Source organism: Hippocampus zosterae, chromosome 11 (assembly GCF_025434085.1).
Source record: "Hippocampus zosterae strain Florida chromosome 11, ASM2543408v3, whole genome shotgun sequence".
Classification (NCBI taxonomy): Eukaryota; Metazoa; Chordata; class Actinopteri; order Syngnathiformes; family Syngnathidae; genus Hippocampus; species Hippocampus zosterae.
Window position 1 is genome coordinate 18,622,870 of NC_067461.1, and position 13,516 is coordinate 18,636,385.

General features: G+C 39.4%; 2 protein-coding genes across 3 annotated transcripts in view; both read left to right on the forward strand.

Annotated features, from left to right (window-relative positions):
• LOC127610703 (tumor-associated calcium signal transducer 2-like) overlaps nt 1-13,516 on the forward strand; it is a 248,813-nt gene that overhangs the window by 78,830 nt on the left and 156,467 nt on the right. The window lies entirely within an intron of this gene.
• Nucleotides 1-13,516, forward strand: part of thada (THADA armadillo repeat containing) — a 79,140-nt gene that overhangs the window by 37,967 nt on the left and 27,657 nt on the right. For both annotated transcript variants that reach the window (XM_052080978.1, XM_052080980.1), the window contains 2 exons: nt 5,900-6,068; nt 11,336-11,439. In XM_052080978.1, the coding sequence (XP_051936938.1) occupies nt 5,900-6,068; nt 11,336-11,439 (273 nt within the window). The remainder of the gene's footprint in view (nt 1-5,899; nt 6,069-11,335; nt 11,440-13,516) is intronic.

Genomic DNA, 13,516 nt, shown 5'->3' on the forward strand with positions numbered 1-13,516 from the left:
ACAACCAACAGAAAGAGGCAAGCTGAAAAAGCATCACCAAAAAAGCAATTCTGCAGAAATTTGACAACGTCACCTGATTATTGCCAATGATTTGCAATTATTTGCTCATCTACAAATGTGTTGTTTGATCTCCTCTAAATTGTATATCAGATCCAGATTGTGCCTGGAATGAAAAGCCTCTCTAGTGTTGATATCAAACCCAGATATTTTTAGTCGACAGAAATTAAATAAAGTAACTTACTGTTCCAATACCTTTGGAGAGGAGTGTAGATCCTTTTACCTCGTGCCAGGAAAATGCTTTCTATGCTTTGAAAATATCATGTATTTGTGAACATGGCCTTAGTTGGAAGTTTTTGTTTTTAAAAAGGTTTGTTGTTTGTGCTGTCTAATGTCAGACTGCGTGATTAGATGTGACGGGTTTTATCTGGACTCCTCTCTGTTTACTGGGGAGTCAAGCTTTCAGGGGAATGGGAAACTGTGTTTCTAACCTTCATTTTTGACATTCCTGAGATGGAGAAGTCTGCAAATATTATTCAGACATGTTCATTGACTGCACCTGCAAATCAGACCCGACCTGGAAATCAACCCCCATTGAATAGGACTACGCTTCCGCCCTGTACACAACAATATAAAAAAACAAAAAAATCACATGGTACCGTCTAAAGCAGTATGAGTTAAAAAAAAAAAAAAAACTCCCGCATGCTCTATTTTAACAATGGAGCCGACATGTATATTTTCAGATGAGATCAAGATGTCTTGCAAAACCCATGTTATGCATCCACAAAGACGAGTTATTTCTCAATACATGAGTCACTTGAAACCAAAATGATTGTCTGGTTAATGGCTGCTGGAATAAAACCTACAACATGAGATGAGTCAATGATGAGCGAAAAAACCACACCAATTTCTGAGGCCTGCCAAAAGTGATTCTCTTTGTTGTTACACATCATGATTATTCCCAACTCCCAGGTGGTTTACAAACCCTGCAGTTCACCTTGCTGGTAGAACAACCCATATCGACTCCATTCATCAATATTTGTTCAATTAAACTTTTGTCAGTACACACAATTTAATCTGGAGAAACCAAAGTGCGACAATGGATTCCACACTGCCGTTTTATGATCGTGTCTTTTTAAAAACTCAGATGTCATGAATATCCACCGATTCCCTGTTGGAGCTTCTACAATCCGGTGAAATCTTATCTTAAAAAGATACTGTAGTTTAAATGTATATTTATCTTGGTTTGCCACTCATCTGAATCCCAATACTTGTTACTGTGACTGTAGACCAGCAGTTCTATAACAATAAACAGTTACTCATAAGCCTTTCTCATAACCTTTTCCGTAATAGCTTTTTTTCTTCCAAATCTATACCGTTGTTATTTATTTATTTTTTCCAGACATTTATCCATATCATAGTTTTCCTCTCCTTGACAGCAGGATCCTGACGGGCCGCTTGACTGTCAGAAGTTATGCGGTGAATGTATCCACCCTAAATGAATACCACATCTCGAAGATGTTAAAATTAGCATCTGTCCCAACTTAATTGGCCCCGGTCTTAGTTGTCTCTACTTCCCGACCATCTCTCAAACACGCTTCATCAGGCCTGTGCGAACATGCCCCATGATATGAATAACTGTCACTCCCTCCACCTGCAGAATGTTTTTCCTACTTCCATTTCGCATCTCATATTTACATGTCGAATGTTCATGTCTATGTCAAGAAAAAAAACAACAATATGGAGATTTGTGTATTTCTCTTTAGGATTGATGGTTTCTCATATTTCAAAGACTGAACAACTGGTAACAAGTGTCTCATCTCCACCGACGTCTGTAATTTTCTCTCCCTGATTCTCATGTCATGGCAAAGTGTCAGAGCTCCATGAGTTATGATAACAGCCCAGAAATCTCTCCTCCCTTTTTTCTTTTACCATACTCCCATCACATTTCTCATCTCTTCAGACGGCTCTGTAATGGCCACACACTGTATAGTTTCCAAAGTTAAAATAAATATATATTTTTTGTTTGTTTCTTATCCATCCACGTCATTGTAATACCGGCTTATGTCAAGACTGACAGTACATGGTGACACATCATGACGTGTTTGAACTCAAAATACAGTGACAACAAAGTCAACTTCTATAAAATGGTTTCATTTGAAATACGCATGGAAATATAAAACACAATCTTGGTTGCAGTTTCTGTCTTCCAATGTTTCGAGGATAAATAACTAGTATAACATTAGAAAAATACGTAATAACAACCACAAACGGCAATAAAAATAATACAGTACATTCTACACAAGTAATTATTTTGTAATTAATTGATTTGCATGGAGACACGTACCGTATACCGTACATGTTTGATTATAAAGCTGAAGGGAGTTTAGTTCAGTTTTACTTCTTTCATTTTTGAGAAAGTAAATGGAGGCTGTGACTGTGTTTTGGCGCATTTGTCTCATTTTCAACAATCCAAATGTTGTGTGAATGACCAAATGGAGCCCTCTCATTTGAAGTGAGTCACCACTCCACTTCCTAACTTGGGTTCATTCCCCAGTGACACATTTGAGTGCTTGAGCTTGTTTGTCCAACAACATGCTGAAAAGTCTCCGCAGGAAACCATTTGACCAGTTTTCTTCAAATGAAGCCCAGATGAGACTCACCCATGCCAGTCAACAGCCTTCATACCGAACCCATTGGGCACAGCTCGGTTGCTAAAATTACACACGACCAAACTGTCATTTCCTTTCACCAGCATTTCATTGGAACAAATTACAAAAGATAGTTAACATATGCGCCGGAAATAATGGCAAGGGGTCGGGCCCAAAATCAGGAACGGTCAAAGGTGTGTCTGTCTCGCGTGCAAGTACATGGATAGATGTTTAAAGGCCTATACAGTAAAATGAGTTACTTGTGTTTGAAATCTGTTAGTGTGATGATTTCAGCCTGGTTTGTGTGTGTGCGTGCCTGTGTGTACGTGCTTGCGTGCGCAATCAGAAATGGTTGACCATGAACTTCTTGGTCTGAATGACCTCATATTGTTTATCAACATGACTGTTGTTTATTCAGTCCTCTGGCAGAATGTGATTCGTTAAAAACGTTTGAAGTTCCACCTGCGCTTCTATCCACATCTGACATTTCCTATTGCAAAAAGAGTTAGCTTTCCTCCCGATCTCTGCATTCCTTTGTGATGATTTATTGCCGCTTGACATAGCTCCCAGACTTCCACTGATTTTTGCCATACCAAGCCAGCCTTTTTTTAGACACAAATTTTAATACAATCACAGACAAATCATGGAAACAACCAGAAAAACATAAATGCCCATTTAAAGTGTGTGCCCCCCTGTTAACTTTGGCTCTATATGTAGTAGGTTGAAGCAGAGCAGGAGTGTGCTTTATTTTCTGTGGCCTGGATTTTTTAAAAAGACAAAATCTGGGACTGAAACACTGCCCTTAATGTGTGATACATAACAAAAAAACACTTGGTTGTAAAAGGCCTCGCACTAGCGAGGATAACAGTTATGCAATCTGGTAGACGAGGCCACTTCAGTTCACCCTGACTCGGAGGTGCGGATTACACAGGGCAGTCTGTAACTTAAAAACAGGAAAAACTGCATTTTTTCCCCTCTTGTTGAAAAAAACCCCAAAACATCATTGTTTTGGTCACATTGATTCCTGAACACAGTGCTGTTGTTGAGTTTGGGCTGCCGAAGATAATGAGCTTTATCGCTCCTGCTTTTTCACAGCTGCAATAGTCACACATACACTCATATTCGGACTATATCTATAACAATTACAATAAAAACATTGTAGAGAGATTCAAAGAAATTTGCCTCTCATCTGAAAAACAAAACGTTTAAGAAGTTGTTATATACAGAGATGCCAATTGTTTGGACTCGTCCATATTTTGTTAAGGAAAACTTCTTGTCAAATGTTCCGATGTTACGGGTAAGTCAGAAATGTTCTAGAGTTTAGCGACCGAGTAGTTATTAGTTACTTCAGATGCAAGTATTGTGGCTTGTGATCAGCTAACAAGATTTGGATTCTTGTGACATAATCGCGTTTGTTGACCATGTTTTTAAGAGGGCCTGACAGTGCGGGCGGCTTCATCACTACGCCAGGCTAGTTAGCGCTGCTAACATGGCATACACGACTGCACCAAAGTCACTAATCATTGCCCCCATAGCGGCAGATAAGTCACATTTCTGATAATATTTGAAAAATCAGGACTAATCATCATTAACAGGAGAAGACTGCTAACTACACATGGGTATCATTAAGATTTTAACGATACTATTATTCTTCACGGTGCTACTTATCAATCTGGTCCTTTAACTATTTTATCGGTACTCTTTTTGAAAAACACTAGAGCAAATTACAATTGTGTAAGCAGAATGCAGATTTGGTGGTCACCTCTATAAAACGTCAGGTGTAGGAGGAGTTTGGTGCGTCCATTGAAAAAGACTTCACAATGGCTTTGAGGTCATTTTGGTCCTCCATCCGGCGTCTTATGAGGGGTGAAGCAGCGCACTTTTAAGACTGTTAACTCATTCACTCCCAAAAACGTTATTAAACGTCTTTTCAGACTTGGTCCAGAATTGTCTGGTACTGAATGAGTTTTAATAGTGGGGATGGAGTGCTGCTGACCTTGACTCGAGATGTTGTTAGTTGGTGGGAAAAATACTATGAAGACTTCCACAATCCCAGCAACAGGTCGAGGTTTGAGGAGGCAGAGAGTCCGTCAGAGGAAAGGCCACCATTCTCCGATTGGTCATGGTCTCAGAGCTGTAGGTACTTATTCTTCTCCCACCTGCTTCACACTTGGCTGCAAACCGCACCAGTGAGAGTTGGAGATCACAGCTTGATGAAGCAGCAGAACCACACGAAGCAGAAAAAGAGATGTCATAAATACTGAGGTCACCAAGCCGGAGATCCCCTCAACGCATCGGCTACACTGAGAAATTTCTGCTCAGAAAGGTTATAAACAGAATCAGTGGAACGTCACCCAACCAGTCTCTATGTGTTTTTGTGGACTTACTCGTTCGGCTGCCATTCCAAGCACCATTTATTAGTTTGAACACCCTGACCAAACTTCTAGTCTCGATCATGTCTTTTTCTGTCGGCAACAATATTTTTTCACGATAGGAGGAAAGATTATAAGCATCTAAACAAGGTTAATTTGCATTCAGGGTGACTAGTCACATTTTCCCTAGAAGCATATGGTAAATACTTTAACATATGCTTGAGAGAAAAGTACGAAAGGAAGAATGCCGCCTTTGGCCAAAACACATTTTCCGGGCTTTTTTGGTAATTATTTGATTAGGGGAGCTCAGACCATTTTGGGTCTTCATGGGTTGAAGAAAAAGGGGGTGAGAAACTCAGAGAGTAAAGATGCAGATGTTGCATAACGAAAGAAACCAACCGTCCTAATGTAATAAATTCTGCGGCATGTTTTCAAACTGGCAATGTGCGTCCCACATAAAATACCGGGGTTTAAATGAATAGCGAGCGATACAGACCCTACCAACGCCAGTCTGACACAATGTATTTTGTGTTTTTTCAACAAATTAGCTCCACCATCTTCATTAGATCATTCTACATCCTTCTACTAAATGTCTTAATAGCTGACCGGGTTCATTTTATACCATGCTTCACAGAGACAAACAGAATAACACATCAACAGATAGGCAAGTGAAAACATAATGTCCTGAGAGTGGTTGATGCTTTCTTATCATATGAGTTTTTTTTAAATAAATAAAAATGAATAATTACAATGAGCCAACCTTACACAAATGCTGAATATTGCATAACACAAAAAGCTGTAAGGTCTCCATTTCAATGCTTATACTCCTGTTCATACAATTTAGGGACCATGAACTGCGTGTGATTGTTTGTTGTGCAGATGTGGCCGTTCAGCAGTGTATCGAACCAGAGAGATGGCAGCTCGAGCCCTCGTTCCTTTTGTGCTGATCACCCAGGTCTCGTCAACTGCGCATTCTTTGCTTCAAGAGCTTCCTCAAGACCCTGGACCCAAAATCCAACACAATTACATCCATGGAACCCTGCTACAGGTATGCTTATATCGATGCACAAATGAGTTACAGAGCATTTTAGCAAAATGTTACCCTACGTTGACCTTCTCTAACCTTCTGAATTCACATAGCTAATATACAATTTTTTTTAAAGAAACATAATTGTGCCCATACATTTACATACCAAAGCAGAATTTGTATGATATGTACCATTATTGAAAGGAAACATAAGTGATCAGACTCAATCAATCACGTTTATTCTGAATGAGAGAAACTATTAGGCATTTCAGAATAGCACAATCATAAAACAAAATACAGCCATAAAGAATGTACACCCGCATACTTGCTGCTCAGCAGCCATGGAGTCACTGATTTGCAGAATCTTAGGGTTCAAAAGTATTTTCAATATAGATTTTTTGGGGGTCTGGGATGTTATTCTTTCGGTCACACAGCTTGTTACCCGAGGTGAGGGTAGGAACATAGCTTGACCTGGAAATTGAGAGGTTCACCTTTCGTGTCAGCTCCCTCTTCATTCACCATGGCGGATCGGCACCGAGTCTGCATCACTTGAGATACACACACACACACGCACGCACGCACGCACGCACGCACGCACGCACGCACGCACGCACGCACGCACGCACGCACGCACGCACGCACGCACGCACGCACACGCACGCACGCACGCACGCACGCACGCACGCACGCACGCACGCACGCACGCACGCACGCACGCACGCACGCACGCACGCACGCACAGTTGCTTGGTGGTTCATATGAAAACAGCAAACCGGGGATGTTGTTTTTTTACAGAGAAAAGTAAGGCTTTCCAAATCTTTTTTTCCTGCTTTATTAGTCCCCCCCTTTTTTGGGGGGGGGGGTTGCCTAATTGGCTTTTTTAGGTTTTATGTGAATGCCGATTTATGCCTTCGCGCATTATTTTTACTGGCCCAAGCCATGAATTGACACACAATTATTTGCTTGAGCACAAGTGCGTTTGTGTGCGCATGTCCATGCACGCTCACTGCATCATGTGGTTCAGTCTGTGGTTGCGGCAGTCGGAGGAACCGCAAGGCAGGCTGATAACAGAGTCTGAATGGAGCTCACTTCCACCACCACTATTTTTACCAGGCCAAAATACGGATTAAGGCTCTTTGCAGCACAGATTCACATACAGAAATACACACATACAAGTACTTTGTATTGTAAGTTACTGGAGAAAAGCCTGCAACGTGTTTTTTTCCCTAATTAATACACATTATTTACCTTCAATAATGGGCACATTTTCAATCAATGAAACATAGACACGTCAAATATATCAGTTATATTAGATGATCTCATTTGCAACAACTGCATTTTTCCGGCCTTTTGGAGCCTCAGTTTGCCACAAATTTGACCATTTTATCACTTTCTGTAGTACTTTTTAAGAGAGAGATGTAATTTTTTCTGATATAAAGAGTGCAATTGACAAGGACATTAGTGTGTTGGTGTAATTGTATTAAATATTAGGTATCCTGTCTTTCTCCTCCCTTTGGTAGCAGTTACGTTCTGTACATAATTTTTTAAGGAGGAACAAGGAGGCTGCATTTTCTCTGATAAAAATTACGACTTTCTAATTTGGACCGAGCCAGTTAAAACTCCAGTGCTTGAACTTTCCAGCCCGGTCAATAAATTGAACTGGGAAGTTTGAATACAATGAAGATGAACACGTGCCTTCCTGTGACACTGCTTCTTATGAATTGTAATACTTTTCAAATATGTAAAAAAAAAAGAAGCACCAGTTGTTTTTATGTCAGATTTTTACTCCATATATGGTACTTTGTATGCAGCGATGGTTGTTTTTAAAGTGGTCTATAAACAAAGTTGAGTTGAGTCATAGCCCGTGTAATGTGACATCCTCAACGATTGGTTGTCAGGCATCTGGGACGCTTCACGACCACGACACATAAAGGCTGGCATGTCCGGATTTCTGTTCATCTTGCCACATAGTTTGGCAGGTCCCATGTTGTGCTACGATTGGTAAATGCCCATCACTCGCTGATCAGCGCGTTCTCGCTCTCTGTTCTGCTCGAGAGATAGTGTAGGTCCATGCAAGAGCTTAGCATTAATTGCAACTCTACTTCACTCAACCTGTTTGGGACTTTGTACCTGTCTGAGACTCCAAATGTTTATTCAAATTTGGTGTCGTTTTTTTTTTTTTTTTTTTTTTTTAAAGATGGATAACACATTGTCGTCAACCAACTTTAGTATTCATCTTTATTGTCATGAAGCTGTAGAGACTACGTCTGTAGTTCTTCATTGACATACATATGTGATATTTCCACTGTGACGAAAACATGGTGTTTGTTTGTCGTTTGCCTATTGGTAAATAAAAAGGAGGTGTTTTCCACTTTTATTTCTTATTTAACTCCTATGTTTCCTGCATGTGTAAACCATGCATCTACAAGACCATGGCTGAATTTGGTGCGGTGATCGACGACTTGCATTGCATGTTACTAATTTCTGCAGCCTAGTGGTAATTGTCTGCTATTGGCTTTCCAGAAGATAGCTATTCTAAAGTTAACAATAATAATTAATAAAGCATTATCTTTGAATTTTAGCTTCAATCCAACTGCTATATTCGATACTGTATAGTAACACATGAGATTACGAGATACTGTACTCGTAATAGCACCGATCATTGAGTATTGCAATATCGGCATCACTGATACGGACAAATAAATGAAATGTAGTTTACAGGTCTAACATGAGTAAATGTACAAATAAAATCTTAAGAACTCATACAAAAAAAGTACTGGTACAGTAAATATACAGGATGTTGACCATTTTGTTTTGAATCAGGTCAATTCCACCATTTTGTGAGGTCCGTCTATGATGAATGTGTCCTATAGATGTTGTGCGATTGATAACAAAATTGAATTACGTGTGCTGAAGGGGAAACGTCCTGTGTGATTTGTGTGATGATAGTCCCAACCTGAAGAGATCCATTTTGTCAATTACCTTACTTTGTGACTTTCAAATTCTGACTGGCACACAATACAAAGATGAAACATGCGTTTTAGTTCATTTATGATTTAGATCAAGCATGGTAGCAAAATATTTAGGACTAAGATTCAAAAGTTCAGAGGTTCTCCAAATTGCATCAGTAAGTGGCATTGCTCATTCGTGACCGTTTACAAATTTTCTTTTTTTCTGACCAAGTGTCTGTCATATGTTGTTCGATCAGAACAAACATCAATAGCCGGGTTTACCAAGAGGAATGAAAATGCTCAATATAAACACCTCAGTCTTGAAAGGTCAAATCCAAATGGAATTTCATTCAGATTCACAGGGGTGGTTCATTCCTCTTGCCAATCCAAACAACTGTCAGGTAAACACTTTATCAGAATAGCCAAACTGTGTCCGGTTTCATTCATAGTGAAAACGTTTTTGAAATAGTTCATCATATCTTGGTATCATCTATGTATTTATTTATTTCCGTCACAAAAGCCTTATATTTGAACAGGTTTGTGCCCACTGTAGCTTGCAAGACATTAGCCATCCCCTAGTAGTACATTTTCAATATTGGAGAGCATTTGAATGGTTCCATATTTAGTTTGGGATTCCGTTTGACACTGGCTTCTTGAAAGAGAAAAGACCTTTATACAATGACAGCAGAAGAAAGAGGGTCCAAGTACTCTGCAGGCTGTTTTTGTGCCCCAGTGGGTGTTGCCTTGGTGTGGAGGCTGCAGGAGAACAGAAGGGGAAGACCAGGCTCAGTGCTACGTGGTCAGCCTGGTTTTTCCCCACGTTGCCTTCCTTGCATAGTGTAATGAATGGCTTCCTATTTGTCTGTGGCCACGGCCCAGACCTAAAGAGTATACTTACCAAGGCCCAGAATACACACCCTAGCCAGTCAGCCACCCAGCCAGTCAGCTAGTTAGCCAGCGTTCTGGCCTTTGAACACTCCCAAACACGAGGGCATCACACACTGTCACGAAATTTGAGCATTCTATTTTATGTATGAAATGTGTTCACACATTTCAGCAATACATCGCGATAGCATTAAATAACACATCACCATCGTTAGCACTGTTTTAGGATAATTACGATGTATTGTGTCATTGAATTTGAAGTCATAGATGAGATGGTAAATAATACAGCATATAAAGAGCTCTTTTCCAAAACAAAAACTTGCTATACCACTTGAGTAGAGACTCCTTTCCTTAGATGAACATGTTTTATACTGAGCCAATGAATGGTTAAACATGATCTACAGTACGTCAAAGGATCAGTGTTTGGGAAACGATCGGTTCATTTTTTTCGCTGGTCTCCAACAAATTTTAATCAGAGATTTGTCCCTAAATCCCAAAACATTTTTGCTGCTAATTCACATGTGTTTTTGCTTTTTTTCAAGCACATCACGTTTTACAGATATTTTCATTTTACATTTTTGTTTCACCAATAAAAGCTTGTGCAATCCACAATTTACCATGCATTCTACTTAATAGCCATGATGTTGCAGAAAACAATTCCACATCTTGCTGAACCTAACCTTGAATTCATACATATTCATAAATACATTGCCACATTATATATAATATTATATAACGCTCGTTCCTACCGACTGCTGTCAGGCTGATGAATAAAAAATAACAATAATAATAATAATAATAATAAAATTATGTGAAGGAAAAATTGTAAATAGTACTGTGATTTATCCATTGTGTTCATATTGTATTTAATTGAAAGATGTTTTTTTTTTCTCTTTCTCCTTTCTACATACATTCTTGCTGCTGGAGGCTGTAAATTTCCCCAGTGTGGGACGAATAAAGGATATCTTATCTTATAGTTGTTGTTGTTATGGAAACCTGATGTGCTTGAGAATAAATAAGTGCAGATTCAGAATCAGCGCAAAACCAACTAGAATCATCAATCTAGAAACGTTTAATTGCATTTTTTATTTTCTTTTATTCATTTTTTTTTAAGTGACAAATTTATGGTGTTTTTATTCATAGCCTTGTCCTAGTTCTTATCAGAATGTAACGCTGAATGCCACAAGACTATGTTCATAATATCAACGTAGTCTTTTATATACTGGTCAATGTTGATTTTAGATACAGTATTGCACTTCTTTGTGTTATAGTGCAGTGCTTTTTTTGGGGTCAAGTATATGCATATACAAAATTTGACATGCATTTAAGCAATCACACTTCATATGGTATAAGCACTCACTTTTAATTCCACACTCTCACCCTAAGATAACGAGTACATGCTCAGTGTTACCGAATGAAGTATGTTTACATTGTCATTGAATGTTTTTGCAGGTGTTGTTTCTGCTTCGGTCTTACCAAAGTGAGTCACACAGACCCCTGCCAGCAGGAAATGGAATCGGTGAAGCTGTCCTTCAGCGCATGTGGCTTGGCTCTCGGTAATTTTAGACACATGCACATACAGATAAGCATCCCTCAGTCCCTCCTAACTCTCCGAGCAGAAGAATAGTTCCTTGTCCCTCACTTTGACCCCTCCCTGACCATGTCCGCTTCATGTCCTGCCGAGGCTTCAATTTCAAAGGGACTGCCTTCTCTCCGACCGGGACACCCCTCTCCCTACCCTCTACCTCTGGTCCTCTTACCCAAAATTAAGGTCTTGAGATGGGGCACAGATTGCTGCCCGGCTGCATGCCCCCCTCCCCACCCCGTTTTATTTCCTAGCTGGGTTCAGTCCAGGGTTTCTGTTCTCATCTCATCAGCATATAGAACACAAGGTCACTGGGTTAGCAACAGTAGCCCTGCTAGCTCCGCTTGGTTACACTGATGAGTCTTAATTAGGATGACAAGGTGAATTCTTGCTTACCAAAGCAGCTAGCTTTTTATTTGTTCATGCAGCCAGAACCAATAACCCACTGATTTAAACACACGCATAAAAAAGAACTGCACCCAGCTCTATACGTCTCCCCCTGCTACATGTCAGGTTAGCTTGTTCATTACGTGATGGTTTAAATGCAGCTGACAATTATTGGAAGGCATGTAAAGGTGTGAACAAATGGCCAAAAATCTGATTATTTTACATATAATAAAAAAAAAATTATATCAATGTATTTTGACCTCATTCCATCACCGTCAATAATGGGCAGCTGCAACACACACGTTAACAGTAAATAATTCAAATATTAAATATGAATACAGTTTAGTTGTCCTGGTCAGACTCTTCCCACCCCTGAGTGAAACAAATGAATGATTTATTTTGCCGATGGCAGGATTATGTTGACACTGTATTGCTGCTGCAAATGCTTGGGCAGATTTTATCCATGTTCAGAAGCTTCATCCTGGAACTTCAATTCACGGATATCCAATTTCATTGACTTGTTTTTCTCTTTATGCTGCCGTGACCAATATCCGAATTGGGCCACATGACAGATACTAAAGAAGAATAATTGGTTTCTTGATGCGTTTAGTGTGAATCCAGCCCGAGATTTTGTGATGACTGCAGCTATTGATGCCGATATTACAATTTATTAGCTTGAATTGACCTCAAAATCGCTCTTGAACCTTTTTTTGCAAGGTTACTCAGCTAACACCCGAACTCCTTCCATGCTCCCATCACGATTATCGTGTCTGTGCATGTGCGCATGCATGTTTGTTTAATATCTGCTTGTTGAAAAGATGACATTGAGCTCACACAGTCTCCTTTGTCCTCACACAATTGTAGGCTTTCATAGTGGGCATAGTCTTTATTGAGGCTGCACAAAAAGTGAACATACACTGCCCATACAAGCTGCTAAACCTAAACACAGATGAGGCAGCTCTAATATATATATGTTTTTAATTCTGTATAACTCTGGTATCTGCTTGAGGGTGTGCATTTATACTTTTTATGACTCATAGATGAGGTCGTTTAGCTCGGGCATCTCATGTGACTAGCAAGCTACTATTTGCTGCAGTCTTATGACCCGTTAACAGCAGCAATCCTTTGCTCGGTTTTAGTTTTAGGGTTAGCTCTGATGCGTTGCATTTGAGGAGATATGTTTTGTTCAACTCAGGAGATCACAGGATTTAATTTCTATTAATATCTGTCACAACATGTCTCACGATATATTTGGCTGTGTGATTCACACACGGATAACATTTTTGGTACCCCAAACGAAAAACCCAACTTGGTAAAAAAAAAAAAATTGAATCTAACAATAGTCATCAACAAAATATAATAATAATGAAAATTAACAATTGACAATCAGATTGCTTATAAATGGTGAAACTATTGTAACAAAATAATCTTTATTGTAAATAATTTGACCAGTGGGACATGGTCAACCGAGGTGTGCTCTCTAATGAGCATCATAGATGTCTTCAAACTTGTGATCAGTCAATCGACCTATTAAAACTGTGACATGTCATCATTGTGCTGTTTGGTGATATGGTATGTAGCACACTAAATATCGATCAGAGGAAACAAATGAGAGAATTTTCTCAGAATAGAGAACTTTTTAGACAAGCATGGGCAAAAGT